The 25,560-nt window shown below is 44.2% G+C and overlaps 2 protein-coding genes across 6 annotated transcripts in view; one reads left to right on the plus strand and one right to left on the minus strand.

Annotated features, from left to right (window-relative positions):
* LOC143425399 (lipid storage droplets surface-binding protein 1-like) overlaps positions 1–25,560 on the plus strand; it is a 255,818-nt gene that overhangs the window by 47,446 nt on the left and 182,812 nt on the right. The window lies entirely within an intron of this gene.
* LOC143424938 (uncharacterized) overlaps positions 1–25,560 on the minus strand; it is a 322,538-nt gene that overhangs the window by 18,788 nt on the left and 278,190 nt on the right. For all 5 annotated transcript variants that reach the window (XM_076897348.1, XM_076897365.1, XM_076897373.1 and 2 more), the window contains 4 exons: positions 20,867–21,055; positions 18,559–18,719; positions 15,703–15,749; positions 3,229–3,368 (listed from right to left, as the gene is read on the minus strand). In XM_076897348.1, coding sequence (XP_076753463.1) covers positions 3,229–3,368; positions 15,703–15,749; positions 18,559–18,719; positions 20,867–21,055 — 537 coding nt within the window. The remainder of the gene's footprint in view (positions 1–3,228; positions 3,369–15,702; positions 15,750–18,558; positions 18,720–20,866; positions 21,056–25,560) is intronic.

Raw genomic sequence — 25,560 nt, forward strand, 5'->3', positions numbered from 1 at the left:
TTCACTCGAAAGATAAAACGTTTTATTTTCATATGCTTTTACGTATTTTATGTATCTTCTCGTCTTCTTCGGTCTTATTTTGCAGAGAGCCAGCCTTATTTTTATTTACCGAACGAAACACGTTCGTAACGTCGATCAACTTACCGTGGAAATTTATTTCACTTCACGGAGACGAAGTGTATTTGTTTTCTCTCGCAGATAGTCGGTTCGAAAATATCCGTAAAGTTATTTGGCGAAGGGACGAAAATCGTGAACGACATTAGACCCTCGACGTCGCATCGGTGAATCGTAATCTCAGGAGTCCGAATTATCAGCATCCAGGAATTCAGTAAATCGCAACGGCACATGGGAAATCTTGGAAATCTTTAATCCTCCGAGGCGTGCCCGCTCACTTCGCTGATGTACATTGATTTCTCTACCAACGAACCAGAAGTAATGTTCGAATTTCTCACGTACCGATGCGTAACTCCCATTTCCTTATCTATTCTTCCCGCCACCCTAACCGTGTCTCATAGCAATTTCGTAAATGAAATATACCCAGACAGCTTCGTAAATTCACCATCGACATTTCGTGAAACGTATCACGCTAACGACACGTAGCTTAACGAACGAAAGATGTTGGGATTTTAATAAATCCTTTCTTGGCTACTGACGATCGTTCGGAGGACGTGAAGTCGTACGATGGTAAAAAATTCTAGGGGTAATCCCACAGCTTAAAATGAGACAGAGGTCAGGGAAAACAGGATTACGTTCGAGGTTTCATTTTCCAGCAAAGCGTCTGTGAAAATCCGTTAAGCGTGTCTTCGCTAATGGCAAGGGGTACTGGTAATGGGCTCCTGTCATTAAGCCCGCGTATGCACGTGACACATTTTCGAAGTTCTCTTCCTGGTAACTTTCAGACGCAGAGAAACGAACCCTCGAACGCAACTTTGTTATTCTTGATTTTTACGTTGTTTTAACTTCCAGAGTCACTCGTCGAAGTTTCTACTAACGATGTCGAACATCTGGCATCTCTCGCGCCAAGTTACATGCACCGTAGGTACTTGATTAGAGGCTGGTGAAAGTTGAAGAAGAGAAAATGGGATGATTTGAAAAAGTTTATCTTCTTATTGCCCCCTACTTCTTCGTAATTGCGACGAGGCACACGAACTGCGTGGACGCGGTTATTTCCTTAACGGGAACCGTGGAATTATTTTCACGTAGATCAGTTAATAACTTCGAGATGAACTGAACCACGAATATCAAATTTCAAAGAGTACGCGGCAGATACACGGTGCAACGATTTCCTCTTTTTCTCTTCAAACTGCGCGCTGTGAAAAAAAGAATGTGGGTCAGAATCGAGAGTAGAAAAGGTACAAAAGAGCAAGAGCGATTGGCTCGTGTAAGTAAAGGTTTGCCAGTAATTGTAGAGGCAATCGATTCTGAAAGTGAATCGTAAAATTACAAGTTCCAACCCGCGGGTGGCGAATTACTCGCGCAGTAATTTCACGACGTTTGATTAATGAAAGGCGCGCCAGCAAAAGTTACCGATGGCCACAATAAAGCGTGCAACGGTTCGTTCCGTTAAAAAGTATAAAATCGGTTCAGAAGGACCGATCCAAGTGAAATATTCACCGTGTAAACTCTTGGTTCATCGAAATTACACGATACAATAAATAACGCCAGAACAGTGTTCTAACAATCAGAACAAAAAAAAAAGAAATTCATTGTAACGACGTCAGTTTTTAACGGTGACATTTCTAATTTTCAATCGGAACAACGGCTAGAATTTACGAATCGAGTTTTACGGCTGCGCGAATATGAGTTATCCATGAAACAGTGTTAAACAGTGCCGCCAGGTCGTGTCCCGCATTCCTCTGTCACGGCCTCGCTGACGGGATTTAACGTGCATGGAAAAAAAAAGAACATACTGTTTCGAGAACAATTTCGATGTACTCCGTACAAGTTGTCGCCTTGAAACGTTTATCCCGGTCGATGTTCTGCTATTCCCAGCGAGTACCAAACTCGCGAACATTTTCATTCGAAGCAGTAACTTAAAAGAGATAGCGTATCGTGGTATAAAAATTGAAATTAATACCTGTTGTAGCTAATTTCTGACGTCTCACTACCTACGCGTCGAACGTGAAAAGCTCGTAATGGGAACTGGTATTTAAGGAGGGGTTGCAACAAACGACAATCTTCTGTTGAAGCTGATAGTTTAATTCGACAGTTGATTTGCGAGATTGACAATACTGGATGTTATCGCGAGGCGAGTAGAAAACAGTTTAGGACTGACCGACTGACCGACTGACTGACTGGTTGGCCGACTATCCTTTTTTGTGGAGTCTGTGTGGATGGAGCTGTTAACAAAATTGAAATTAATGATTCCCCGTCGTCCCCTTTTCGCTCGCGGTCAATTTGGGTCTGCTGTTCGCTTTTGAGTCCGCACCTCGTCGAGGGCCCGCGCTCGACCGGAAGGTATATTATCCCTCCAGTTTCCCCACCAGAAAACTGTACAACTGTCGCGACGCCGAGCAAATAGTTCCCGAGCGTGTTTCTATTGCGTTACAGAAAAATCCCGAAATTGTTACAAACTTGTCCGGGACCAAAGTTCTGATGGTTTTTCTCTCACGCGTGGAACTGAAAGCTGGATTCGAGCGAAGTTTCCGCTACTACGTATCGAAAATATAAATCGTCCCGATATTTTAAACGTGCACGATATTCGCGGACGTTCGCAACTTTAAGCAATTTCGCTTAAATTTCGAGAGGTAGCAGCACTGCAGCAGGGCTGTTCTCAAGAATTTCCATACCTCCCTTAATTAAGCCACCACGAGTCAACGGTTCATCGCGTTTAGAAAGAAAAGAAGACGCATGGTAAATTTCGTTTCTCCATCGAAATGTCTCGTTTCGATTGAATATTCTTACTGAAATATCTTACGCGATTTCAGCACCACCGCGAATGTAACATCTTCTCTGCTTACCGGTCTCATGTCTCACCGCTTTTCGCTTTCGCTGGTTGCTAATTGCACGGTTGAAAACGTGCTAGCACGATTTCTTCGGCAACAATTCTCTCTGTTCTCGTGGAAATTACCAGGTTCGTGCATAAAGCGTGACGACGCTGTCTAAATTACGAGCGAAAGGTGAGAGACCGTAGTTAAGTGAAGAATACATAGGAAATCTGAATCGGCAGCGGTAAATAGTTGTCTCTGCGAAGTGGGATTACGGTTCTGTACACAGATGCACACTTACTCTTTGCGGTACTCCCATTCTCGCTCGACCATGCCTCGGAGAGCCTTGAGCTTGAGCTTGTTTCTCTTTCCTGTGCGTCTTTAGCCCTCGAAGCAGCCTCGAAAATGTCGTTTTCTTCTTACTCGTTGTTTGCCCTTGTTCTAGAACGACAAGAAAAGAGGGACGAGACGTAAGTACAAAGGAACACGGATCGTACTCGAACAATTTAATATTTAATTTACGCGTATTCGAGGGTTCCCATTTTATGCGGACCGCGATATTATTCATGGCTGGCGCGCGTTTTATGCCCTCTGGACGAGAACGATTTCTCCCTCGGATGGAGATTAATAGTTTCGATACGATTTTCTTTCGCCCCTAACTCTTTCGCGCAACAAAAAACCACGGTACTTTACATTTCTTGCTGGGAGAGAGCTCGTACCGGTTACGCGCTTGTAACGCGGCATCGCTTAATGTTTTCCTATTATACCAGCGGGGACGAAGCGAAAAGTACACGTAAGCTTTTAAGCGTCGAAGCTTAGCTTGCGAGGTATTATCATAGAACCATAAAATGCCCGTCTCTTGCCATCGTTAAGAACTGATTTTGCGATTAAAAGACAAAAAGAACGGAGCCTCGAAGAGTCCTCGAGTGGAGTTCGTTTAGCATAGGAATTGGTGAATACGGCGAAATACCGGGAGAAACGTCGAAAAATTCGTTGAAATTGAAAATTCTCGTTTTATCATAAAACGAACTCGCACAGAATTTCGTCTCCGTTCAACGACCGATTATGAGTATTGATTTCTCGTTAGGCTCTCCTTTGTCTTACAGATATCCGATAGACGACAGGCGTGGAACTATTAATCAATCGTCTTCAAACTAGCCGACGAAGGGCTATCTGTGATATCCATTCAGAAACGAATATACTACGAACGTATTTCAAATCCATTTCCATAATTCTGCAAAACTTATGCGAATCCGCGTCGCGTCGTACGTGTGGATTCGAAAATCGTGACGCACGGTGTTCCGATTCCTTTTCGGAGACCGCCCCTTGTTCGAGGACGACGCTCCACGACTGCTGTTCCGAATCTCGCAAATAATCGAATGAATCGGAGTTAGCCGCGACATCGCTATCCATTAATGGATAATCCAGGCGTGCTGTTAGTTACCCTGACTACCATACTCGGCCCTCTCGCCCTGCCTCGCGACAGTATATTGTATTAGCGTCGACGCATCCGTTTATTAGCACCGACAACAGCGCCATCTAATTAGCCACCTTTGCGCGGTGAATGTTAGCTGAAACGAATTATCATGCTTCCACCTCGACGCTCATCGCGAAGCTGACTCGTAGAACACGCTGCCCGCGCTGCTGTTAACCATCCTCTCTGTCCCCGACACCCTCCTAACTGACTACTATTTCATTTGATTACCTAATCGACACAACTATCCGTTTCGATCAAATGGTCAAATACGTTAGTGGTAATTGGTTGTCATGTAGCAGTTACTGTACAATTAAGGGATGTCCGGGTCAGGAGCGTTGCGCGAACCCCGATCGTCTGATCATCTGAAATTCCCGATTCTGCTACGCGGACTAATTTCATCCGGCTAAATATCGCGGTGATAAATGTAGATATCTCTGTCTGCGAATAGGATGCGCGTGGGTCGCTGACGAGCGGTTAAAAACACCTCCAAGTCCCGCGATTAAGATACACGGCGTATAAAACCAAGGATCGCGGAACTCGTAAATTCACTTCACGTCCCGTACGAATAAACGTACTTACGCTGCTGCGTGCGAAATAACAGTCTCCACTCTTGTTTTCACCATCGCTAAATAGAATTCAACATTCCCCGCGATATCATAAAATAACACCGCTACATCCGCCGCGGCGTTCTCCCCGTCCTATTATTTAGCTAACCTTTTTTCCTGATTACGCTCGAAGCACGTCGCTCCTCGTTATGAAACGCCGCGAAAATTCTACCGAGAACTGTTATTCCAGCGAACGGAACCGAGTCTCGGTTGCGGTTGAACGTACGATAAAATAGCAAGATCTTCCGGCGAATACCGTACAAGAAGCGTGACAGATCGTTGTCGAGTCCAACGGAGGTAACGAAACAACGACCCGTTAATTTCGCTCAACTAGTTAACGAATAGAACTAATAAGCGTTAGCTCAGAACGGAGATGCAGGTGGAAACGCGTTCAGCGCGTCAGCTAGCCTCGTCGACGATTTAAACGTTGTCGTCGATCTATTATTTCAAAATGGATATCGTGCGTGTGTGCGTACCCGCTCGAGCGTTTTCCATGAAATCGTTGGAAAGTTTTAACGTTCAGCGCAATCATTGGCAGAAATTGGGTCCCACCGAATGCGTACCGCAGATCGTTAAATCCAGCTTTATTGTTACGCGCTATATGCACGGGTGCAGATAAATTCGAACGACGGCTGCAATGCTGGTCCGCGACGTGCGTACGTGTCGGCGTGGGTGACGCGAATTCGGAAATGACGCCCGGCTATCTGCGATATTCGACGATGCGAATCATTCCGATCGACTTCGTGTAATCATAGCGAACACCTTCTTGTTCTGGAACTCTCAACCTTCTTGCATCTATCTTCGTTTCGAGGATCGTTATTTAAAGCCAATGAAAGTGAATCGACTTGGCTTTTATTACGGAAAATCGACGAACTCGGCACCACTGAAATAAATATCTTTTAACGGAGGATCAGACCAGTTTAGTCAAAACACTCGTCTCTCAAGGTGTCAAGAATAAAATATGGAATAGTAACCGATCAAATCGGGCGAAGGATATCGTTCCGAGTTATCTTTGATACGCACCCCGTTGGACGGGCTACGAATTCACCGGAATTCGTTACTATTCCGCGGAGGATCGTTCGTATTTTACGAAACTGGATAGCGAGCAGGCGGAGGGGACGATAGACGCGAAGAATACAAGAGACTCGCGGGAGCCAGGGCGGAAATGTCGACTCGTAATATCGAAAATATATATCGCCAGGCCTGCAACCACGAGTCATGTTCGATCGAATGAATCGCATGGAATAAAAATAAACCTGCCCATCGGAGACGAAAGGTCCAATACCATTTTCTCCGACGCGGTGGCCGGGCTGTATAAGAAGCGGATGGAGCCGAGGGAAAGGATCGGTACGTCAAAGAGGGAAAGTAAAATATAAAAATGGAACGAAAGGCTAAGGGACGAAGAAGGGACCGCTAACGAAACTCTTGAGGGGTTCGAGCAAACCCCTCCGGTGCGCCAGTGAAATCTTCGAATCGCGTAAGAGGTAAAGACTTGTTTGCTTAGCGGCGAGTCCCAGGATAAAATTCAAAGTCGATCCCGTTTCCTTTTCAACCGCCGGTCTCTTGTTACATTTTCCAGTTTTTCTATAACCGACTTCTCGGTTTGAACGTCGACCCCGTGGTAGACTCCGCGTTGCTTTGAAATTTCGGCGCGCGGAATTGGGCCGCGAAACTTGGCAAGATCGTGGCAAGGTTAACAGCGGCAATTTACGGGAACACTATTTTTCATCCGACGGCCACGGTTGCCTCTTTATCGGGGATTCGAAACGGTAGAAACTGGGCGAGGAATTAAAGAGCGATCGCGCGGAGGGTGGGCGAACTTTCGCGGAGCATCAGAGATGAAAGACGCCAGGAACTGGTACAAAACAGGCGAGAAACGAGAAAGTGGAGTAAAATAAAGGAACGACCAATGAATGATGCCTTACGGTCTGACGGGATTTTTTTGCACCTAGAACGTTTATGGCTAGCGTACCCTTTGGAACACTCGCGTTATACCTTTCTTTTCATCGATGCCTGCAAAAACCTAGTAAATGAATAGGTGAGAGTGCTTGCGCGTTCCACGTGCATGCCGTAGGGGAGCGGATAGTGAAACAGACGAATGCTTTCTAAACGCTATTTGACTTAAGCGAACCTTCTCGTCTGAGAGTTAAGAAAAAAAGCAAGAAAAGACATTGAGATTTTTTACAGTTTTTCATCTTCCAAGTATGCGTGTGCGAAACGTTTCAAACTCGTCAAAGGATTTTGTTGAAATTCACAAGATTAATGAATGAACTCTTAAGCGGAGGGGCGTGGGTACGATGGCGCTCGTTTAACGCAGGCATGTGCCAGAAGAAGCAATTTTGGAATAATAACGCAGACGTACGACGAGTAGAAAAAACTGCAGCTGTATCTGTGCAGACTTAAATAACTGGCACTCTCCTGTGAACCTAAACATAATACGTACACACCTACATCGACGGAGTAATGTGCGTCGCGAGATGAACAAATTCGCCAAAGTGTAAACGCGCAAATTAACACGAACGCACGCGTTGGCTATGTTTCGTTTCGCTCTTTAGCTTCAGGTAATAAAAAGCAGAAATAAATGACGCGGACAAGAATAACCGATAATAATTTAAAATGTTCGCTAATGCGTCAAACAATTTATTTCGGTACGACAGGTTCAACAGGTGAAAAACGGCGGTGAAAATGAGTGCAAATATTTGTTCTATATTTTTTCCTCGTACAGAGGGGTGGTCTCGAAAAACGGGCGCATTTAGCGTCCTAGCATTTGGCAAACACTCAAATTCCATTTCTCTTCACTGGAAAATAATCAGGATTATTTTCATATTTTTATCGAGTCTCGGAATGAGAAAAAATTTCCGTGGAAACTCGGAGCGAACTCTTTTCGCGGTAATAGATATCGCAGGAAGGCTGGCAATAACAAGATCGAGGAAGGGGACGAGCCAAGTCGGTGTAGAATAACTGCATAAGAAGACAAATACGGCGGTGGAGTTGGTTGCGTTACAGCTGGCTGCATTCGCGACATCCCTCGTCCCTGACTTTCAACCTCGTATACGTACCTCCCTTATTTATGTCTATTCGACCTCTCACCTTGTCTCGTCTCGACTCTCGGCGAAGTTCGTGCATTGCCGCATTTTAAAATATCCTGCCCGCTGAGTGAAAAATTATCCAATTCCCAGAGATTCCTACTAGACTCGCGGTACGTGTTTCCTTGAGTAATGGTGAACGAAATTTCCTATAATTCATGCGTGGCGCGCGCCTTACTATTATTTCGCGTGCGTAACAACCATGAATTGTACCGCGACGGTTCGAACGACGCTCGAAAACGATACGAACGAACGAAAGTGGTGGGATGAAATTTCACCAAACGGAGGAACGATCGTCGTTCCGTCGAAGGAAATATTTAAAACGATAGATGATCCGCCTTGTCGTACGTTTCGACGAATAATTCGCTGATTACGACGAACGTCATCGTTCGCGGCGATTCGATCGGTCAACAATAAGGGTTCGGATGGCGACCGGACGTGTAACTGAAACTCCAATTAGTTCTATCGGGAGACAAAGGCTAGAAAATGGTAGGAGCCGTGGCGAACAGAATTCAATTGGTTTCTCGCGGGGATACCCTTGATTATAACTGGACCACCGGGGAAAAAGAAGCTGGCAATGATATTTGCTCTCGATTTGCCACCCCCGGCACGTTTCTTGGTAAATTACGAGCGGAGTTTCGTGTGCCGTTTTCACCGCTGTGTTCTCGATTTGCCGCGTTGTACTTCAACGCGAGGAGAATACCTCGAGCTGACGAAAACGGGTTATTAAACCCGAGATCCCGTGATTCCCCTATCCCCCCAAATTTTCCACTTCCTCTTCCTTTCCTTCTTTTTTAATCTTTACGTTCGATCAAAATGTTCTATCGTCGTTACGCGATTACCACGAAGTGACTGGCAGCTAGAAAATCGTGTCGACGAGTTGTCAGGCGTTGATTATAGAAAAATTGAATACTTTCGTGGTCACGGTTTAGGTAACGTCCATCGAAGGAGAAGCAAAGAAAGAGAGGAGAGGGAGAGAGAGAGAGAGAGAATAGCCTCGGGTACCGATAGAGGTGCACCATGGAACGAAGTAAATCGTTGAGGAGGAAGGAGAGAAAGGAGAAGAGGAATGGCATTACACCGGCCGCGATGCAGAACTCTGGCATGGTGCACGGGGGGGGGGGGGGGGGGGAGAAGCGTTGCGATGATAGCTAGCTGGGAGGGAAGAAAAAAGAAAGTGAATCTTAATATCGCTTATTTATTCATACTTATAACCCCACTTTCGTCGCTCGAGGATTTTCATAACAGGTTTGTTCTCCTCCTCTGCAAAGTCTGCATTATCAGCGCTCACGTTTCGAGATTGTTCATGTTCCGCTTATGCAAATTTAGCAAATTCTGTCCTGCCCTTGTGGGACGAAGTATCGCATACCAGTGAGTCATTCCGCCAGCTTCATTTCTATCAACATTCCTCCCTCCCTGTCTGCTCACATTTCTCTTGTTAGCGTTTTATCAGCGCGATTATTAAACAGTCGCGTCCCTCTCTCTTCTGGAAATGTTCAACGGATCGAACGACGAGCCATCTAATTTCGCGATAGCCACGAGAAGAAAGAGACGAGGAGGGAACGCTAGTCGCGTTAGTCACGGTAACCGACTTGTACCGCTGTCTTCGCGGAAGAAAATTTGAAAGCTGTCCCTGGGAATGGAAAGATGCGCCGTTGAACGAGCAGTTTGTAATGTACTTCCCTCAGAAAACTTCATCGGGCCCTCGTGGCGGAATCAGATTAACGCCGGCTGAAAGTCGTCTACCTTTAACGACATCGAGTAAATGAACAGGGAGATAAATGACGGCGAGTGCGTCAGATATTATCGAGTCATCCATTTTTCACGTTACCAGTGTCGCGGCCGGTACCGCGAGTGGAAATCACGCTATTAATTATAACGCGATAATCAGTAGAAATACGCGATGATCGTCGATAGATTTCACGGGGGTCGATTTAAACTTTGACCCGATGAACAAGAACATTAATTGAATCACCGCGAGCGTATAATGAATTCCTGGCTCGATGAATATTTTATATTTCACGTAGAACAGAAGCGGGAAGGGAAAAAAGTGCATAAAATACGTCTTGGCCCGAATATTTCGAGAATTGTTTTCCGTGCGCAACGACCAAAAGAACATTAATTCGTGTTACACCGGTTATCTCGACGGTAATTTATTCTCCGTTTGTCCGGTGTATAACTATTAACAGCATAGTTCGGATTCCCAGTGTGCGAGAGAGGTTTGCAACGTGAAAGTCGAGGCACGTGACTCTCGGGATGCAAGTACAGTTGAAATTGAGATGGGAAGGGTTAGAGAGCGGTGGAGAAGGGTGCGAAAGCTGGACGAGTTCCAAGGCGTGCAGGAAAATAGTTTTAGTGACACTGTTGCCTTAGATTGACACGTAAGGCCGAGTGAAAATAAATCTCCCGTAAATCTTTCCACCTTCCATCCGGCTCCGCGCGTGTACACAGATAGCCGCTTGCAGAATTATTGTTTCAATTTACTCCAAGTCGATATCATCGAATACCGCGATAAATGATGATTAAACGGCGAATACTCCATAAAGGAAATTCAAAAATAAATTTGAAATCGTTTTGCGTTAGTTTTGCCTTTCAATTGATGGCCGTCTGTAATTAATTAATCGCTTAATTGATTACTCTCGGTTAAAAGCAAGGACATGGCGGCCGGGTAACGCATGGAGAAACTTTTTCCTTTTTCTTTTTTTTTTGACCCATTGTACGCACGTGCATAGCCATGAACGTCGTTTTTTTCATTCCCCGTTCAAGCACAAAAGGGGGAGAAGTCTGCTCAGGGGGATGAAGCACTTGTGAGCTACACGGAAGTGTAACGTCACGAGTTCGCACGAAGTGAAAAGCGTCTAGTTCTCTCCCCACACCCGCCAGCCCACCCCCTTCTTTAATGCTGTCTCGGTTTTGTTCCATTGCCGGTTATATCTCTTTCCTGCTCTTTTACGTTTCTTTCTATTTGATAGCCACTTTGAGCTCTCACACGGCTCGTCGTCGCAAAAGCTGTTACGTGATTACTGGCGGATGAACGTTTCAGACCCTGGAGATTATACGTTTGCTTTGCCGAGCACGTTAAAGATTAGATGGCCCGGGCAATTCGCCGTTATTTTCGATGCGATAAACGGCGAACACGATCGCGCGATTAAGGCTCATCGAGCGACGATACACGGCGTTATTCAATAACATTTTATTTATTTAGATTTCAAGCCCCGAAGGGAAGGCGAGAGTTGGGAAAAAAGTGCTCGAACGTCACGTTCGCCGCGGCTTTATTCATCCGGGATTAATCGAAACCGATCGCACGCGTGCAAATATCACTGACCGTGCAGTCCACGACCAGATTCTTCCCGTTCGTTAAATAGTCCTACGGCCACGTAATTACGTAAACACTCGAGCAACTTATCTCTCCGTCTCTCCGTCGTTCTCCATTTTTTCCTGGCGGAGTCACGCGAGCAGATGAAAAATTATGTGGAATGCTGATACATCCTCTTGAATGCAAACGATACTCTCTACGCGCAATCGCGATACGACGATTGTCACCCGGATGTTTCACGCATGCAAAACACTCGTAATTAAGTCCGCAGCATTTGCATACCTGTATTGTTCAGGGTGTCAAGGGGTAAACGGAGGTGAAAGGGAGGCGGAGAAACGAGAAATAGAAAAATTATGATACGACGGAGATAGAGGGTCGCTCGATGTCCGGACACTAGTCGCGAGTTCATGATAATTACGAGTCCCTCTCAATCATTCAGAACTCACCGGGGGTGGGAAGGAGTTCCTTGATCCCACGAATACGCGAAGAATTTCAAATCGAGGCCATTATTTGGTGAGCAAATATCGTCGTTTCTTCGTTGTTCCAAGCGATGACGACTGCGGAGGATATTCGTGGACGATGCTCGTAAATCGGTTGGTTATTTTACGGCGATTTGATAAGCATGTCGTAGGACATTGTTAGCGCGTTAGAGCCGTTTGAATTTCAACAGGAACTCGGTACGAATCTCACGGGACTCACACGGGGTACCTGTATTACTTGGGAAAGTAAAATTTAGTGGACATCGGAAAGTTCCAAGTTTTCTCATTTGCGGTGTTTTGTTTTATGATTCTTACGTGAGAGGCGAGCGACACGAGCTGTAAAGTGGCAAAGAATGATGTTAAAAGCATCCACTCGTATCTTTTTATTACCTCCATCTTCGATTGATGTACCACTAAGAAAGTTAAGCTCGCGCCGCTTTATCGTCCCCGTCGCATTTAAGTATTATGCGTTCCCTCCTCGATATTAGAAGCTTAATTCTTCACTCGTCTCGTACAGTACCGCGCGCTATCAAATTTCACGGCTACGCGTTCACGATTAAAATACCGATAAATAATTCTGCTACGATCCCGTATAAAATCCTCGATGGTTTTCTCTTAATACACACCCGCGCGTTTTACCAGCCCGTAATTTACATTCATACGCGAACTACCATCGTCCGACGGATGTTTAGCATAATTTAGCTCGCAGTGTTACGGCTGCGCTCTACTTGGTATATAATAATCACGTTGCGGGCTGAAATTTTGAGATAGTCATTTAGTAATTCCGTCTGAAATGCTCACGCGTTTCAGTTCGTTCGCGATCCCAACGGCTCCTGGCTGTTAATCAGCCGAAAGCTCCGCCATTGAATAACTCATGTAACGTTGATTCAGCGCGTCATCGAGAAACCCGCACGTCTAATTCCTCTTGCTCGAATCGATAAATATCCCGAGCTTTTTCTCGCGAAGATACGCGTGAATCGTCTGTTAACGGGCGAGAGTGAAATTTCATTGAATACGAACCGCGCTGGGTGGAACAAGACCAGACGCAAAAATACACGACACGCGTCGTGTCGTACTTTATCGTACAGAGATCTCAAAACGGAAATGTGCGCGAGAACGGATGGAAACGGTAACATGACTGTTCTACATAGAAGCGTCGAAAATTTATTATCCTGAAAAAAGTAGCTGGATCATTTGGAAGAAACAAAGTATTAGATATACTTCTGCTGATAATTATAGTGGGAGGGACTTGGTTGGCATCACCCAATCGAAGGTCGATGAGATTTTCGCCACGAGGGACGGGGGAGCGGAACGAAAAAGTAATCGCGAGGAAAACTTTAGCAATGAAAAGAAATATAAGTGTAACCAGTCGAGTGGTTTTCAATAGATCGTTCTGTAGGAACGACGAAGCTTATAACCAATATAAGTTTCAGGGAAAGAACGAGAGAGATAGCTGGGAGCAAAGAAATTACAATCGCAATACCGTTCCATCGACTTTCGTCGAGTGTTTCCTGGTATACTCTGTACATGATCGCTAAGATACCCGACGAGTTTACAGACAGAATCTTTTCTTACCGTTTACCTTTTGTCGCGACAAGAACAAAAGTGCACGTATGATAACAAAACTGTTCTCCTTCGACTTCCTGTTAAATCGATAGCGTCGATCGGTAAGATCAGCTCGTTCATCCTTTCATTATTCACGGATGGGTGTGTTTGTTAACAGTATCGCCATTGTCAGCCACCTCTTGGATTTCAGTTAGAACAAACAGCTTGTTCTGTTGCAGTTAACGCGCATCGGCTGGCGAGCACAAGTTGAACGAGCGTGTTTGCGTACCTCGCGAGTTCTAGGTCGGGTAAGCCTTTAGTCCTCTCGTCGCTGACAGTGGGACGCGCACAGGACCGACGGTTTTCGATGGAACGTGGTGCGATGCTCGGATAAAGAGTCGAAACGTGTCCACGATAGGCGATCGAGGGCAAGCGTAGACACGCGCGAAAGGACGCGGACTAGTTTTAATCAATGCAATTTCAATGCTGAGGAGAACGAGGCCGCGAAGGGAAACGCGCGTAGTACACGGACCTGGAAACGAGTTTAGAAAGCGGAGGAGCTTGTTCTTAATTATGTATTCATAGCGATGGGAACCGGGGGATCGAACGGGGTGAAGATAGGGAATAAAGTCGGTTGAAATGAAATATCAAAGTTAACCTCCTTGGCTCGCGCGCCAACTGCCTCTCCAATATGAGATCTAAAGTGTTTTTCGATATCTTGAAAAATTCCAATGATACGACGCGGCCATTTCGGCTTTTCTTCTTGATTTTATTTCCCGTGCTAGACGTCTACCTTCGATATTACTACGTTCCCGTAGCATCTCCGCTGCCTCGTTGCACTTGTGGAAATCGGGTACGGTGATTCGAGTGTTTTTATAAAATTACAGCTCAAGTGATAACACGGCTGCCCTTTCTCCCTCCTCGAGAGACCATTTTCCTCAAATGTTTGCCTCTCTGTCGTACTTCCTAGAAACTGCAGCGAGATAGACGAACGATATTTTTTGACGTAAAGGGGGTAGACACCAAGCGGGCAGAAATATTCCCGAGGACACGCGATACGCGACGTCGATGAACGTAGGAAGTTGAATTGTTTTTCGTTGATCCTTTTGTACGTAATTCGAATGCAAAATTGCAAACGCGCGCTCGCGGGAACCGCTACCGTCGTGATCCGTGTCTAAATAAAATGCAGGACAGCATTGTTGTCTGCGGCAAAGACGCGGAAGTGTGCGTGCGGGCAGCTGTACGCATAAAATCGAGCGATCCAGCAGCGGAGGATCTCAAAGGCGCGCGGTGAACTCCGTGTAACGATGCGAGAGCACTGCGGACGGTAGCGCCGAGTTAAGACGGCCGTGCACCAACGCGCGGCCGCCTTAACCCATTGTTGCGCCAGTTAGATATATTTCATTGGACGTGACGTGCACGGACGAGCAATGCCCCCTTCTTAGAATAAGCCTCTATACCGCCTCCTCGAGTACACGCCGCGTGCACGATCTTAGCCGACGCATTAAATAACCGGATTGCATTCAGAGCCGGCCAAATATTCACCCCTTTCTAGCCACGCTATACAATGCCCTCCGCGTTGATAATATGATACAAATTATGCTGTTCCTCGAAAGAACGTCGCGATTTAAATTGAAAACTCAACCGGATCTATCTACATTATCTCTGCGAGTGCACTGTTCCTGCGTGCAAGGGTGGGAATCGCGCGAAACTGGCGCAGACCTTCGCTCACTTTTTTTACGCTTCTATACAACTTCTACGCGATATGGTTAAATAAAGTATTTCACATTCGAGATACGATTATTCACGGATGTACCTGTATATCGCGGTAACGAGCTCGTCAAACTGAAAGGCGCATCAAATATCTTCGGTCGCATTGTCAGGGGAGATAAGAGGAAGTTCTGAAAAGTTGGTTATTATTAAATAGAGTTGATAGAAGAATTTCAACGGGCAACAGAGTTTCTCCCTTATCCTAACGCGCGATCTGAAAGTTCTCGTTACCAGTGATAATTCAGCCGGGGAACTTCACTTGGCTGCGGGGATCGCAGTTAAATTTATGCAATATGAATACGAACGCCCCGTTAATAACACGGTGTTTTTATCCGAGCGGTTGTCCCCGCGGTTAAAGCAACGAACGTGTCCCACTTTTGCCCCGCGAATGAAAGGCGCTGGCGGAATTACAGAACACGAGCTTTCTCCGGGCCCCCATTTTAAATCTTTAAACACTGACAAATGGACCTACGAACTCCATGCACCAGGCAACTTACCGTTAGGCGGGAACTCGTAAAACAACGCGGATCTCGGGCTCAGACAGCTGGAACAAAAGAAAATTACAATTAAAATATGGAAATTTAATTACCACGGAGACGGTACATTTCCCCCGTGTCTCTTTGACTATTCCGCTCCGTTTTAAACCCGGATTATCCAACGATCGAAATGGACGTTCGAATGACATTTAACATCGAAACACTCGTCGAGGAGAATATTTCGCGTCAACGACTTTGCCGTCTCTGTGCAAAATTATCGCCAGTGGTGACGCGATGTAGGACGAACGACAGTGTTGATCGTGGCCAACCTAGCCGTCTTATTCCGTTAAGCCACGGTATTCGGTCCAAGTATTCCAAGTATACTCGTAGGAGTAAAGGGGACTCCCGGTGGTCTCGAACGGTGGATCACGGTGGAATGCGCGTCGAACGATTTCCGGCTAGCGCCAAGGATCATGTTCACCAGGACTAATCGTCTTATTGGGGTGATCGAGGGAACGAGCAGTCCCCGTTCCATCGATCGTACGAGAAACCGGTGCACACGGTGGAGCATGGAGTCCCGTTGAGGGCACGGGTGCCTCGCGAAAGGAAAGGGAAGATGGAGAGGCGTATCGGGCGGCGGACAGTTCGCATGCCAGAGAATCGGTAATAGATAGCGAGCTGGCATCGATGTATCCCGATACAACGTTCTGTAATACTAACCGCATACTAATCGGAGCCTTTGACGAAAAGCTAACATCTCGACAGATAAACCATGCTGCGATTCCGGCCGGACCCCTTCGACTCCATTCGTGCCACTCCATGCTTCCTCTGCAGAGTTCCTGCCTTGATACACACACGCACACACGTATACATTCTCTCTCTCTCTATCTCTCTCTGTCTGCTTTCAACGTCGGGAAGAGTGGCGATTACCTCGAGTGACCCCTTGTCCGAATTGCCCTTGGAACCCGCTTACGTTCAAACGAACGATGCTTCTGACACCGAAGTCCATTGCTATTACCCGATTGTAACTCGACTAAGCCCATGAATCGCTGAATGATCTCCAGTTCTAATTTCCATGAATTATACGAGCAGACGGGCAAAGAGATCGAGAAAGAAAAAGACGGAGAAAGTTTTAGGGAAATTAACTTCTTAGGGAATAAATTATTCCTTAATAAAGTTACCGTTTCATTTTTGTTCGACGAATAACCAATTAGATTTGCAGAGATTGTAACGAGCATCGAAGCTTCATCTAGCTCGCGCACGGCACGGTATTTCGCGTCGAATCTTCGCCGCCATGCGTTTCTATTGGTGCGCGGAGGATCATTACAACCCAGAGTACGTACACCTTGGATATTTCAGCGAACCAGAGAATTCTGGGAGCATCTTCTCAGGGAGATTCGTTTGGAATTATCGATTGCAATAATCAGCTAGCTACTCCTCTCAACAACATGCCCCCTTGGTAATCACGAGCATTCCTGTACTTAAGCATTATTACAATCCACGAGCAAATTTCGTAATGAACATTATCCCGGTTCTCCGTGAAACAGGAAATTGATGCACAGAAAGAATATCGTTCTACTTAAGATATAACGATTTTTCGATACAACGAAAAAAAAAAGTAGAATTTGAAGAATCGTTCGATCCGAAGAATCAAGAACAGTTCAAACTGAATTCGACCTTTGTGGAGACCTTCGTGCAGCGATTCAAAGACTTAATTGCGTCAAGCATCGAGGGGAAACCATTGAAAATCTAGTTCGAATATGGAGAACGAGGTTCGAGTCAGCAGTCGTTTCGAGGCGCTCGACCGTCTCGATGGATTCGAACGTCTCGTCAATGTTTGAGTTTTACTACTTGTTCCGAGTTGGAAGGCCGCGTCCGCTCGAACGATACGTCAACCGTGCAGGCTCGAATGCGTTCGAACTCACGTGTGTTCATCGAAATGAATGTAAAACTATATTTAAGAAAGAATTAGATGCATTTTACGTTTATTATGGTATTACACTGTTCCGTTACGACATTCTTTATTGAAATCCCCGTAAAAGACGATCCATTAATCCTCGACTTGCCTCCGCGTAATAATTAACCCCTCTTTTATGAAGTGAACAAATTCATACACTTCCACGGGCAAGTCGTTCAAGCTTATCGTGGTTTAACAAAGTCGGAGAACTTCCTGGGATAGATGAAGCTCGGGTGGTCGCAAAAACATGCTTATCGTGGCGGCAAGAAGAGAATAATACAGCTTCGCGTGGCCAGGACCGTGGTTATTCGCGGGGGCACCAAAACAGATAATGCCACCGGCAAGATAATGGAATTTAATAACGACCCTGCTTGTCTCTTTCCAAATTCACGATTCTCAACTATCGCGGACGCTCAGCGTGCGCAGCAATTTGTTGGTTAATTACCAATTAAATATCAAACAGCCGGCGCAACCACTGCGCGCACACCCGCAAACGGTATTCCGAATCTTAGCGAGTCGCTTAGTAACGCGCAATTGTGTACAATAACGAGACTGTAACGGTTAAACGTTACTAATGACCAGTCGTTTCGACGAGCATTTTGAAATAATAAACTCAGCGATACTTTACGAAAGGAATATCCATGTGTTTCTCGCGAGAAGTAAAAATGTGATTTGAAAATTTCTCGAACGCCTCTCCAATCGTAAAAAAATTATTACCGACACACCGTGATTATCTGATACAGTTTTTACGAGTAATATCTTTTCGCGCTGCTAAACGTAACGACGATATCTTCGGTGGGAGAAAAGTTATCGCTTCGATAAAGAAATCCGCGTATAACGTTTAAAGTTAATAAGCGATCGCGATTGGTTGCAGAGACTGTTGGTAGATGAGAACAATAGCGAAGGTAGCTCATTCTTACCTTTGATAAGCCTGTTGATGTCCACCAGCCGTCACTGCAGTGGTGTTTTGTGCGGCTAGAGCAAGTTTTTGTTGCCGTTGCTGAAGCATCTGTCTGCTGAACACTCCGTATCCAAAGCCATAGATTTCGTCCTCTTCCTTATCACTGAGACAGCTCGAGGGCTGCGCAAACACGGAGAGCATTCTTTAGTTTTACCTTTTTTTTATCTTTCTTCGCTGAAAGAACTTTTGCTTCCGCGAAACTAAAATTTATTGCGCGAGGAAACAAGAAGTTGCTCGCGTGACGTTAGATAACAATTAAAAAAGGGGTTAAACACAAGTCTGGTCGCGTCACGGCTATCATTTCAACTTTGCGTTGCTTAAAAATTTATCGTACTCGAAGAACGTCCACGTTGTTACTTGAAATTTGTATTTTTATGTAAGCTTCGGTTTAACGCGATTAAACACTGGCTAAATATACTTTCAGTGATTGTGTAATGCGTAGAAAACCATCGCACGTGCAGCGATGTGAGCGTGCAGAAGGCACGTCGAAGTAACCCTAACGCCTCGATTCAAATTTCGCCAAATAACGATTCGACCGTATCATAAATCACGCCTCTAAACATTCGGACAGCTTGGCAACACGCGATCATTCTGTTAGAGCGTCACTATCGAACAGATGAATTTTATTCTTCCACGCGAAATCGTTACTCGTCATACGAAATTGATTAATCGATTACAGATACAGACGACGTTATTTGACCATTATCATGCATTCGTACTCGTTAGATCGAATATGCCTTGGAAAACTGGCTTGAATCTTAATTAATCGAACGGGAGGCGAATCATTGAAACGCTCAATTGCCCGCTAGGATCGATGGACGTTCGATAAGAGTGACCTTAATCGACAATCGATAGAAAAGTCCATTAAATCGCATGGAAAGTCTGGGCAGCAAACAATAACTGATTTAAAACAGGATCAATGGATCTACACGGTTAATCCTCTTAAGCCAGTTGACCAAGTTGCCCTCAGAGAACTTTCAATTCCACGATAGAAAGTGTATAATCTTTGTGGACTACCCACTGCTAAATCCCTCTCACAGGAAACACAATCCTCGGTACTTTGAACCGAGAGAGATTTATTAGACTTCTCGATATATTTGGATGTTTGAAACCTTGTGTGTTTGTATAAATCGTTTTGTATCGCGGTGAATGCGAAGAGTACGATACGTCGATCAATTATATATATGTATTATTTTTATCTTATGGTTGGTACTAGAGAAATAGTGTAGTACGACTTATATTTTAATTTTCGAATTAACGTCATTTCGACGAAACTAGCTAGGACGCGAATAATTTCAGCGATCGTATTATTCCGAATATTGTATGCACCGCGTTACTTGGAAAGTAACGCAATAAATACTTCCATTACCGTGTATCTGGGAATCTGTTCATTAACTGGCCGCGCGGCTGGACAGAAAATGCAACGGAGGTACTCGTAAATTTGTTTCTCTTTAGAATATATCAGCTCATTTAAAATTGCACGGCAACTAATACGTTGGTAAGCACTAATATGCATTAAATTAATAGGGAGCGACGGGCAATTTAATTGAAAATTTTACTGGCCACCCGTTCCCTTCGCCTTCCGGTTGATAGATACCGTTTTTAACGCGGATTATTAATAAAATGGTTCTTACGTCGATCTTGCGTTCCGCTTGTGCGTTCGCGCTCGACGATAACTGGGGCTCGACTCGGGGCAAAGGAACGGGGGATGAATCGGATCTCGACTGCGCGTACCAATCGTTCGCGTTTCATTGCGCTCGTTTATTTTCATCCGCCGTTGCTCGCGTTCACCTTTTTATCCGTACTCGTCCGCGTTCATTCATACACCAGCCTCGCGATAAGAAATCCACGCGAACTTTGCGAAATAGCTAATGCTACTGCGTATCAGAAAGTAATTCCGCTCTCCGCTCTCCTCCCGATTCTATTAACTCTTCCAAGTTTTATTAACTTGCTCGCGACAGTTAGAGAATTCAATTAGAAAGCTCATAAAATTCGTAAAAGTTGCCTCTTTCGACGGAACGTAAACAGGTACGAGTTCGGTACGGCTGCTCGTTAATAATTGGACGGTGTCCGACGGGATGTTTGAAGACGAGCCGCAATTAACGCGGAACGCAAAGTCGATACGTGATTACGTAATGTACGTGACAGGGGGCGGTTTCTTGCCGAGTGAAGGAACAAAAGAGGAACAGAAAAGAGACTCGTGAAGATAAATAAGAAGGACAGAAGTGGAAAGCGAAGGGAAGATAGAACGAGACGGATTTACTCACCGAGTATTTCCCGGGCACGTAAATGGGCTGTGAATGACTGGTGGTGAGTTGAGTGTTGGGCATTCTCGGCGAAGCATTTGTTTCACGGCGGCGTAGCTCCTCAAGCGGTTCCAGGACGTCTCCGTAATGCGTTCTGAAGAGGTCTGCATACCTTGAAGCGAGTCCCTCTAAGTATCCCCTCTCACCTTCCTGAAGCAGCCATTCGAAAAAAAAACGAAACGTCAAAGGGGATGTCTTGCAGACGTAGATCCACGTGATCCACTAATTGCTAGAAACATTCCGTCGAGGCTGCGATACGATTTTAACGTTCGAAACAAGTTTCTAGCATCAACATCGTGCTATCACCTTACGATATGCTTTGCTATTTCAAGCTGTTACCACAGCGTCGTGTAAAATATGTATTGTTAAAATATTTGGTTTCGGTTTTAAGAGATAATTATTATTCTTCGTTTTTGGCGAAGGCTACACGTTAAATAATGGCGCGGTGAAATTTCATCCACTTCGAATGCTAGTCGATAAGTAGCCATATCCAAAGGATGAGACTTTTTTTTACAAATTCATCTCGTCGGTCACATACAGTGCTGGACAAAAGTATTGGCACAGCATGATTGTTATGATAAAAATGCTTATAACTATGAAACAAATTGTTAAAAAGGAAAAATTTGTTTACACGTTTATTTATTTATTATTCTAGATTATTATTTAACAGAAACAGTAATATAAATAAAGTGATATGCGAAATAATAACAAAAACATATTTATTGAGCGTTTTAAGCATGGACAAAAGTATTGGCACATTATACAAAATTTAGTGTAGTTGTATCTCTCCGAAAAAAATCCGATTGTCACTTGATGGTATAGGTAGGGGATTCCCTGATAGTCATTTTTTCTAACAGTCATCCTTAAGTTCAGTCGATTAGCAACATAGGAAATATAACAAGCAACAATGTCAAGAAGAGGGAAAGAAACTACAAGTGAAGAGAGAAAAATAATATTAAATTTGCACAAAATGCGAAAATCTTATAGTGAAATAGCAAAAAGTGTTAATAGAAGTCGATTCACTATTAGAAGTGTCGTAAAACGATTTGAGAATCAATCAGATTTCAAAAGTAGGAATCGAAGTGGACGTCCCTCAAAGTTAACAGTTAGAGAAAAACGGAAAATTGTAAAGGAAGTGAAAATAAATTGTAAATTAAACTCATCACAACTTAGAGCAAAGTTAAATGAAGAAAATAAAAAAGAAGTAAGTTCGAAAACTATACGGAGAGTGTTAAAAGATGCGGGATATTCTGCGTGTGTCGCAAGAAGGAAACCATACATATCCAAGAAGAATCGGAAGATGAGAAAAGAATTTGCAAAAGAATTTATAAAAAAGGATCCCACATTCTGGAATAACGTATTATTTTCAGATGAAACTAAATTTAATATATTTAAATCAGATGGCAGAGTATTAGTTTGGAGAAAGCCAAATACGGAAATGGATCCACAACATTTACAAGCCACTGTGAAACATGGAGGAGGTGGAGTCATGGTATGGGGTTCCATTGCAGCGTCTGGGGTTGGCGAATTAGTATTCATAGATGAGATTATGGACAAATATGTATATTTAAATATATTAAAGGAAAATTTATTTAAAAGTGCTAATAAATTAAATCTCCCGCGTGATTTTTATTTTCAACAAGACCATGATCCAAAACATACTGCCTATATTGTACGACAATGGATCGTTTACAATACCGCACATACATTAAATACCCCACCCCAGAGTCCAGACATGAATCCCATCGAACATGTTTGGAATGAATTAGAAAAAAAAATTAGAAAATATAATATAACAAACAAAAACCAATTAAAAGCTATTATTTTACAAGAATGGAACAATATAGAGCCGGATTTTACAAAAAAATTGGTAACTTCAATGCCAAAACGATTGAAGGAAGTTATCATGAGGAATGGAGGGCCAACCAAATATTAATTTTTAATTTCTAAGTACTTTCAATCATTTGTGCCAATACTTTTGTCCATGCTTAAAACGCTCAATAAATATGTTTTTGTTATTATTTCGCATATCACTTTATTTATATTACTGTTTCTGTTAAATAATAATCTAGAATAATAAATAAATAAACGTGTAAACAAATTTTTCCTTTTTAACAATTTGTTTCATAGTTATAAGCATTTTTATCATAACAATCATGCTGTGCCAATACTTTTGTCCAGCACTGTAACTCTCGAAGGGTGTACGTCTTTTGTGCGCGATGAAATCAGCGAGTTTTGTCGTTTCGCATGTCGGTAAGAAATACGAGACGAGCGAGGTGGCTGTGCGCGCCAAACAAAATGGAGAGAACGTTGAAACGCGGTAGAAAAAGGGTGGAGGGTAGAAAAAGTCACGGGCGAAGGAGAAGCAAAGGAGGCAAACGAGAAAGAAGAACCGAGAATCAGCGTACAACGCTAAAGGAAGTCGCATTAATATTTCACAATTCCACTTCTGCCGGTTCTCGATTTGGTACCGTCCATTGAAGGGCTGGTTATGCTCTCTTCCCCTTTCATAAGTTTAAGAAAGAGAGAAACACGGGCCGAGAACACAGGGATAGAGAAGAGGAAGAATACTTTGTCTGTCGTGGGCCTCCTTTTATTTACACTCCGAACGCCGCTGTACACGTGTCCAACGTCGTTGTCTACGTACCAGACTGGCAGGCATGCCTTCTTCTGCATTTAAATGCTATTTGCGCGTATTAAAGCAATCGTATGTAAACGTGCTTGAAACAATACTCGTAAACTCGCAGTCGTGACGTCGTCATTTCTCTCTCCCACTGCCCTGTTTTGTATTCGGGCACGGCGTATATTGGTTCAATTGTTGCCGCGGAATGGGAAACGAAACAAATGAGATTGTTCATTAAACGTTGCCGTTCGAAACGCAATCTCTCTGTTTTAGATTTAAACTAGGCTCGACTGGATTAAAGTTCGATCAAAATTCAGCGAAACGGCGGTATGGAGGAATTTCAATTCTGGAACAAAAATCCAGATACCCGTCGAGCTAACAACAGAAACCATATACGATACCGGCTCGGAGTAACAATATCAGGTACAAATACAGATGGGAACGCATTGTATAAGTAGTTTCGAGCACGTTCGTTTCGCTCGTTTCGCTCGCGCGTTGAATCAATCAAAACGACAAATCAAAATATCAAGATCTACCCGCTTCAGTATTTATGATTGTTACCGTACTGTCAGATAAACGCAGGTGTCAATAATGCATACAATGGGATATGCAGAGCGTGTACCGGGTACCGTGCGATACATATTGGCTTACGGACGTTCGATAAATCGCCGGTGGAATGAATTCGTCAAAACACAAGGGGCGGCAACCGTCAAGCTTTTTCCTGCAACCAGCTACATATATATTTCTGAAGTCCCACCTCCCATCCCTTCCCGTCGAACCTTTACTCTTCGCGGAACCGCGTTCGATTTATATCGTTCGAAAAAGTTGACAAATTGAAAAATCCATTAAGGAGAGGATGAAAGGGCGTGAAAGATAAGGGGGATGAAACGGGACGAATCATAGTTGTGCCACCATCTTTCTTCCTATATTCATCTCTCATCCCCTCGCTCTCCATCCCCCTCCCCTGTCACTTCTGCCTCTTTATCTATAATCTGCGAGTATTAATTAGAATTCCAATCCAGCAGATTAATACGACGAACTCATTGCCTCTGGTATCTCCCCCCGGCGGCTCCTCTGTTCGACCTCGTCTCTCGCCCTCCACCGTTTTTACTCAGTTCCCCATTCAGTCCAGGTCGTGTTCTCCTTCGCAGGCTTAAACGGTCAAACTGAAACATTCGAAGCGCGAGCACATAAAGCGGGCGAATTTCCCGCGGCACCCGGTAACTCTTTAGAACTTTGCTGTCTCGTAAATTAAAATTTCATCCACGAACGGATAATCGAGGAGAGCGATTGAAGTATTCGCCGATCAACTCGGCCGATCTTCCCACGGCCACGACCCGATCCGATTCTCTTTCGCGTTTTCCACGTGATGTTCTCGACAGTCTTTTTGATAAGTTCAAGTCGTCGATACTTTCCTCTTCTGGGGTAACGAGAAATCGTTCGTCTATTGATTACTACGTTTAAAAGCATTTTCCTTTCTCCTTTTTTTTTTTTTTTTTTTTTTTTAAGGATCCTTCCAAGCTGCGCGCAATCGATAATTTAAAGAGGGAGAAATATGAAATTTTTAAACTCTCAGTGCTGGTACGAGTGTCTTCTTTTTACGTGGTGCACTTAAGGCTATTAAAACTACGTTCACGATACGCTGTTGATAAACTATAATTTGTTACGAATAATTAATCGAATGTTTGGTGTTACGTGAAATCTAAGGAAATAATTCCTGTACGAGCTACATAACGAAGCACTCTGAGGCTTAATCTTACACAATGCAGTTTCACTTTAGAACTGTTCCGTTCCAACGAACTGGAAGTAACAGTCAATCACAGCAGTTAACCAACTTGATGGTGCAGCAACGTCTTCCTACGCAGTTCGATGACAGAAGCCGAATGTTCTAATTGCATTTTACGTCGCACGCAGCACATTTACCACGGGAATTCATAGAACATGTAATTCGTTCACGGAGAAACAGGCTGCTCTGGGAACGCAATTGGAAAAGTGTAAACGAAATCCAACGATAGGATGGAAATCAGTTGCA

Source organism: Xylocopa sonorina, chromosome 1, assembly GCF_050948175.1.
Source record: "Xylocopa sonorina isolate GNS202 chromosome 1, iyXylSono1_principal, whole genome shotgun sequence".
Classification (NCBI taxonomy): Eukaryota; Metazoa; Arthropoda; class Insecta; order Hymenoptera; family Apidae; genus Xylocopa; species Xylocopa sonorina.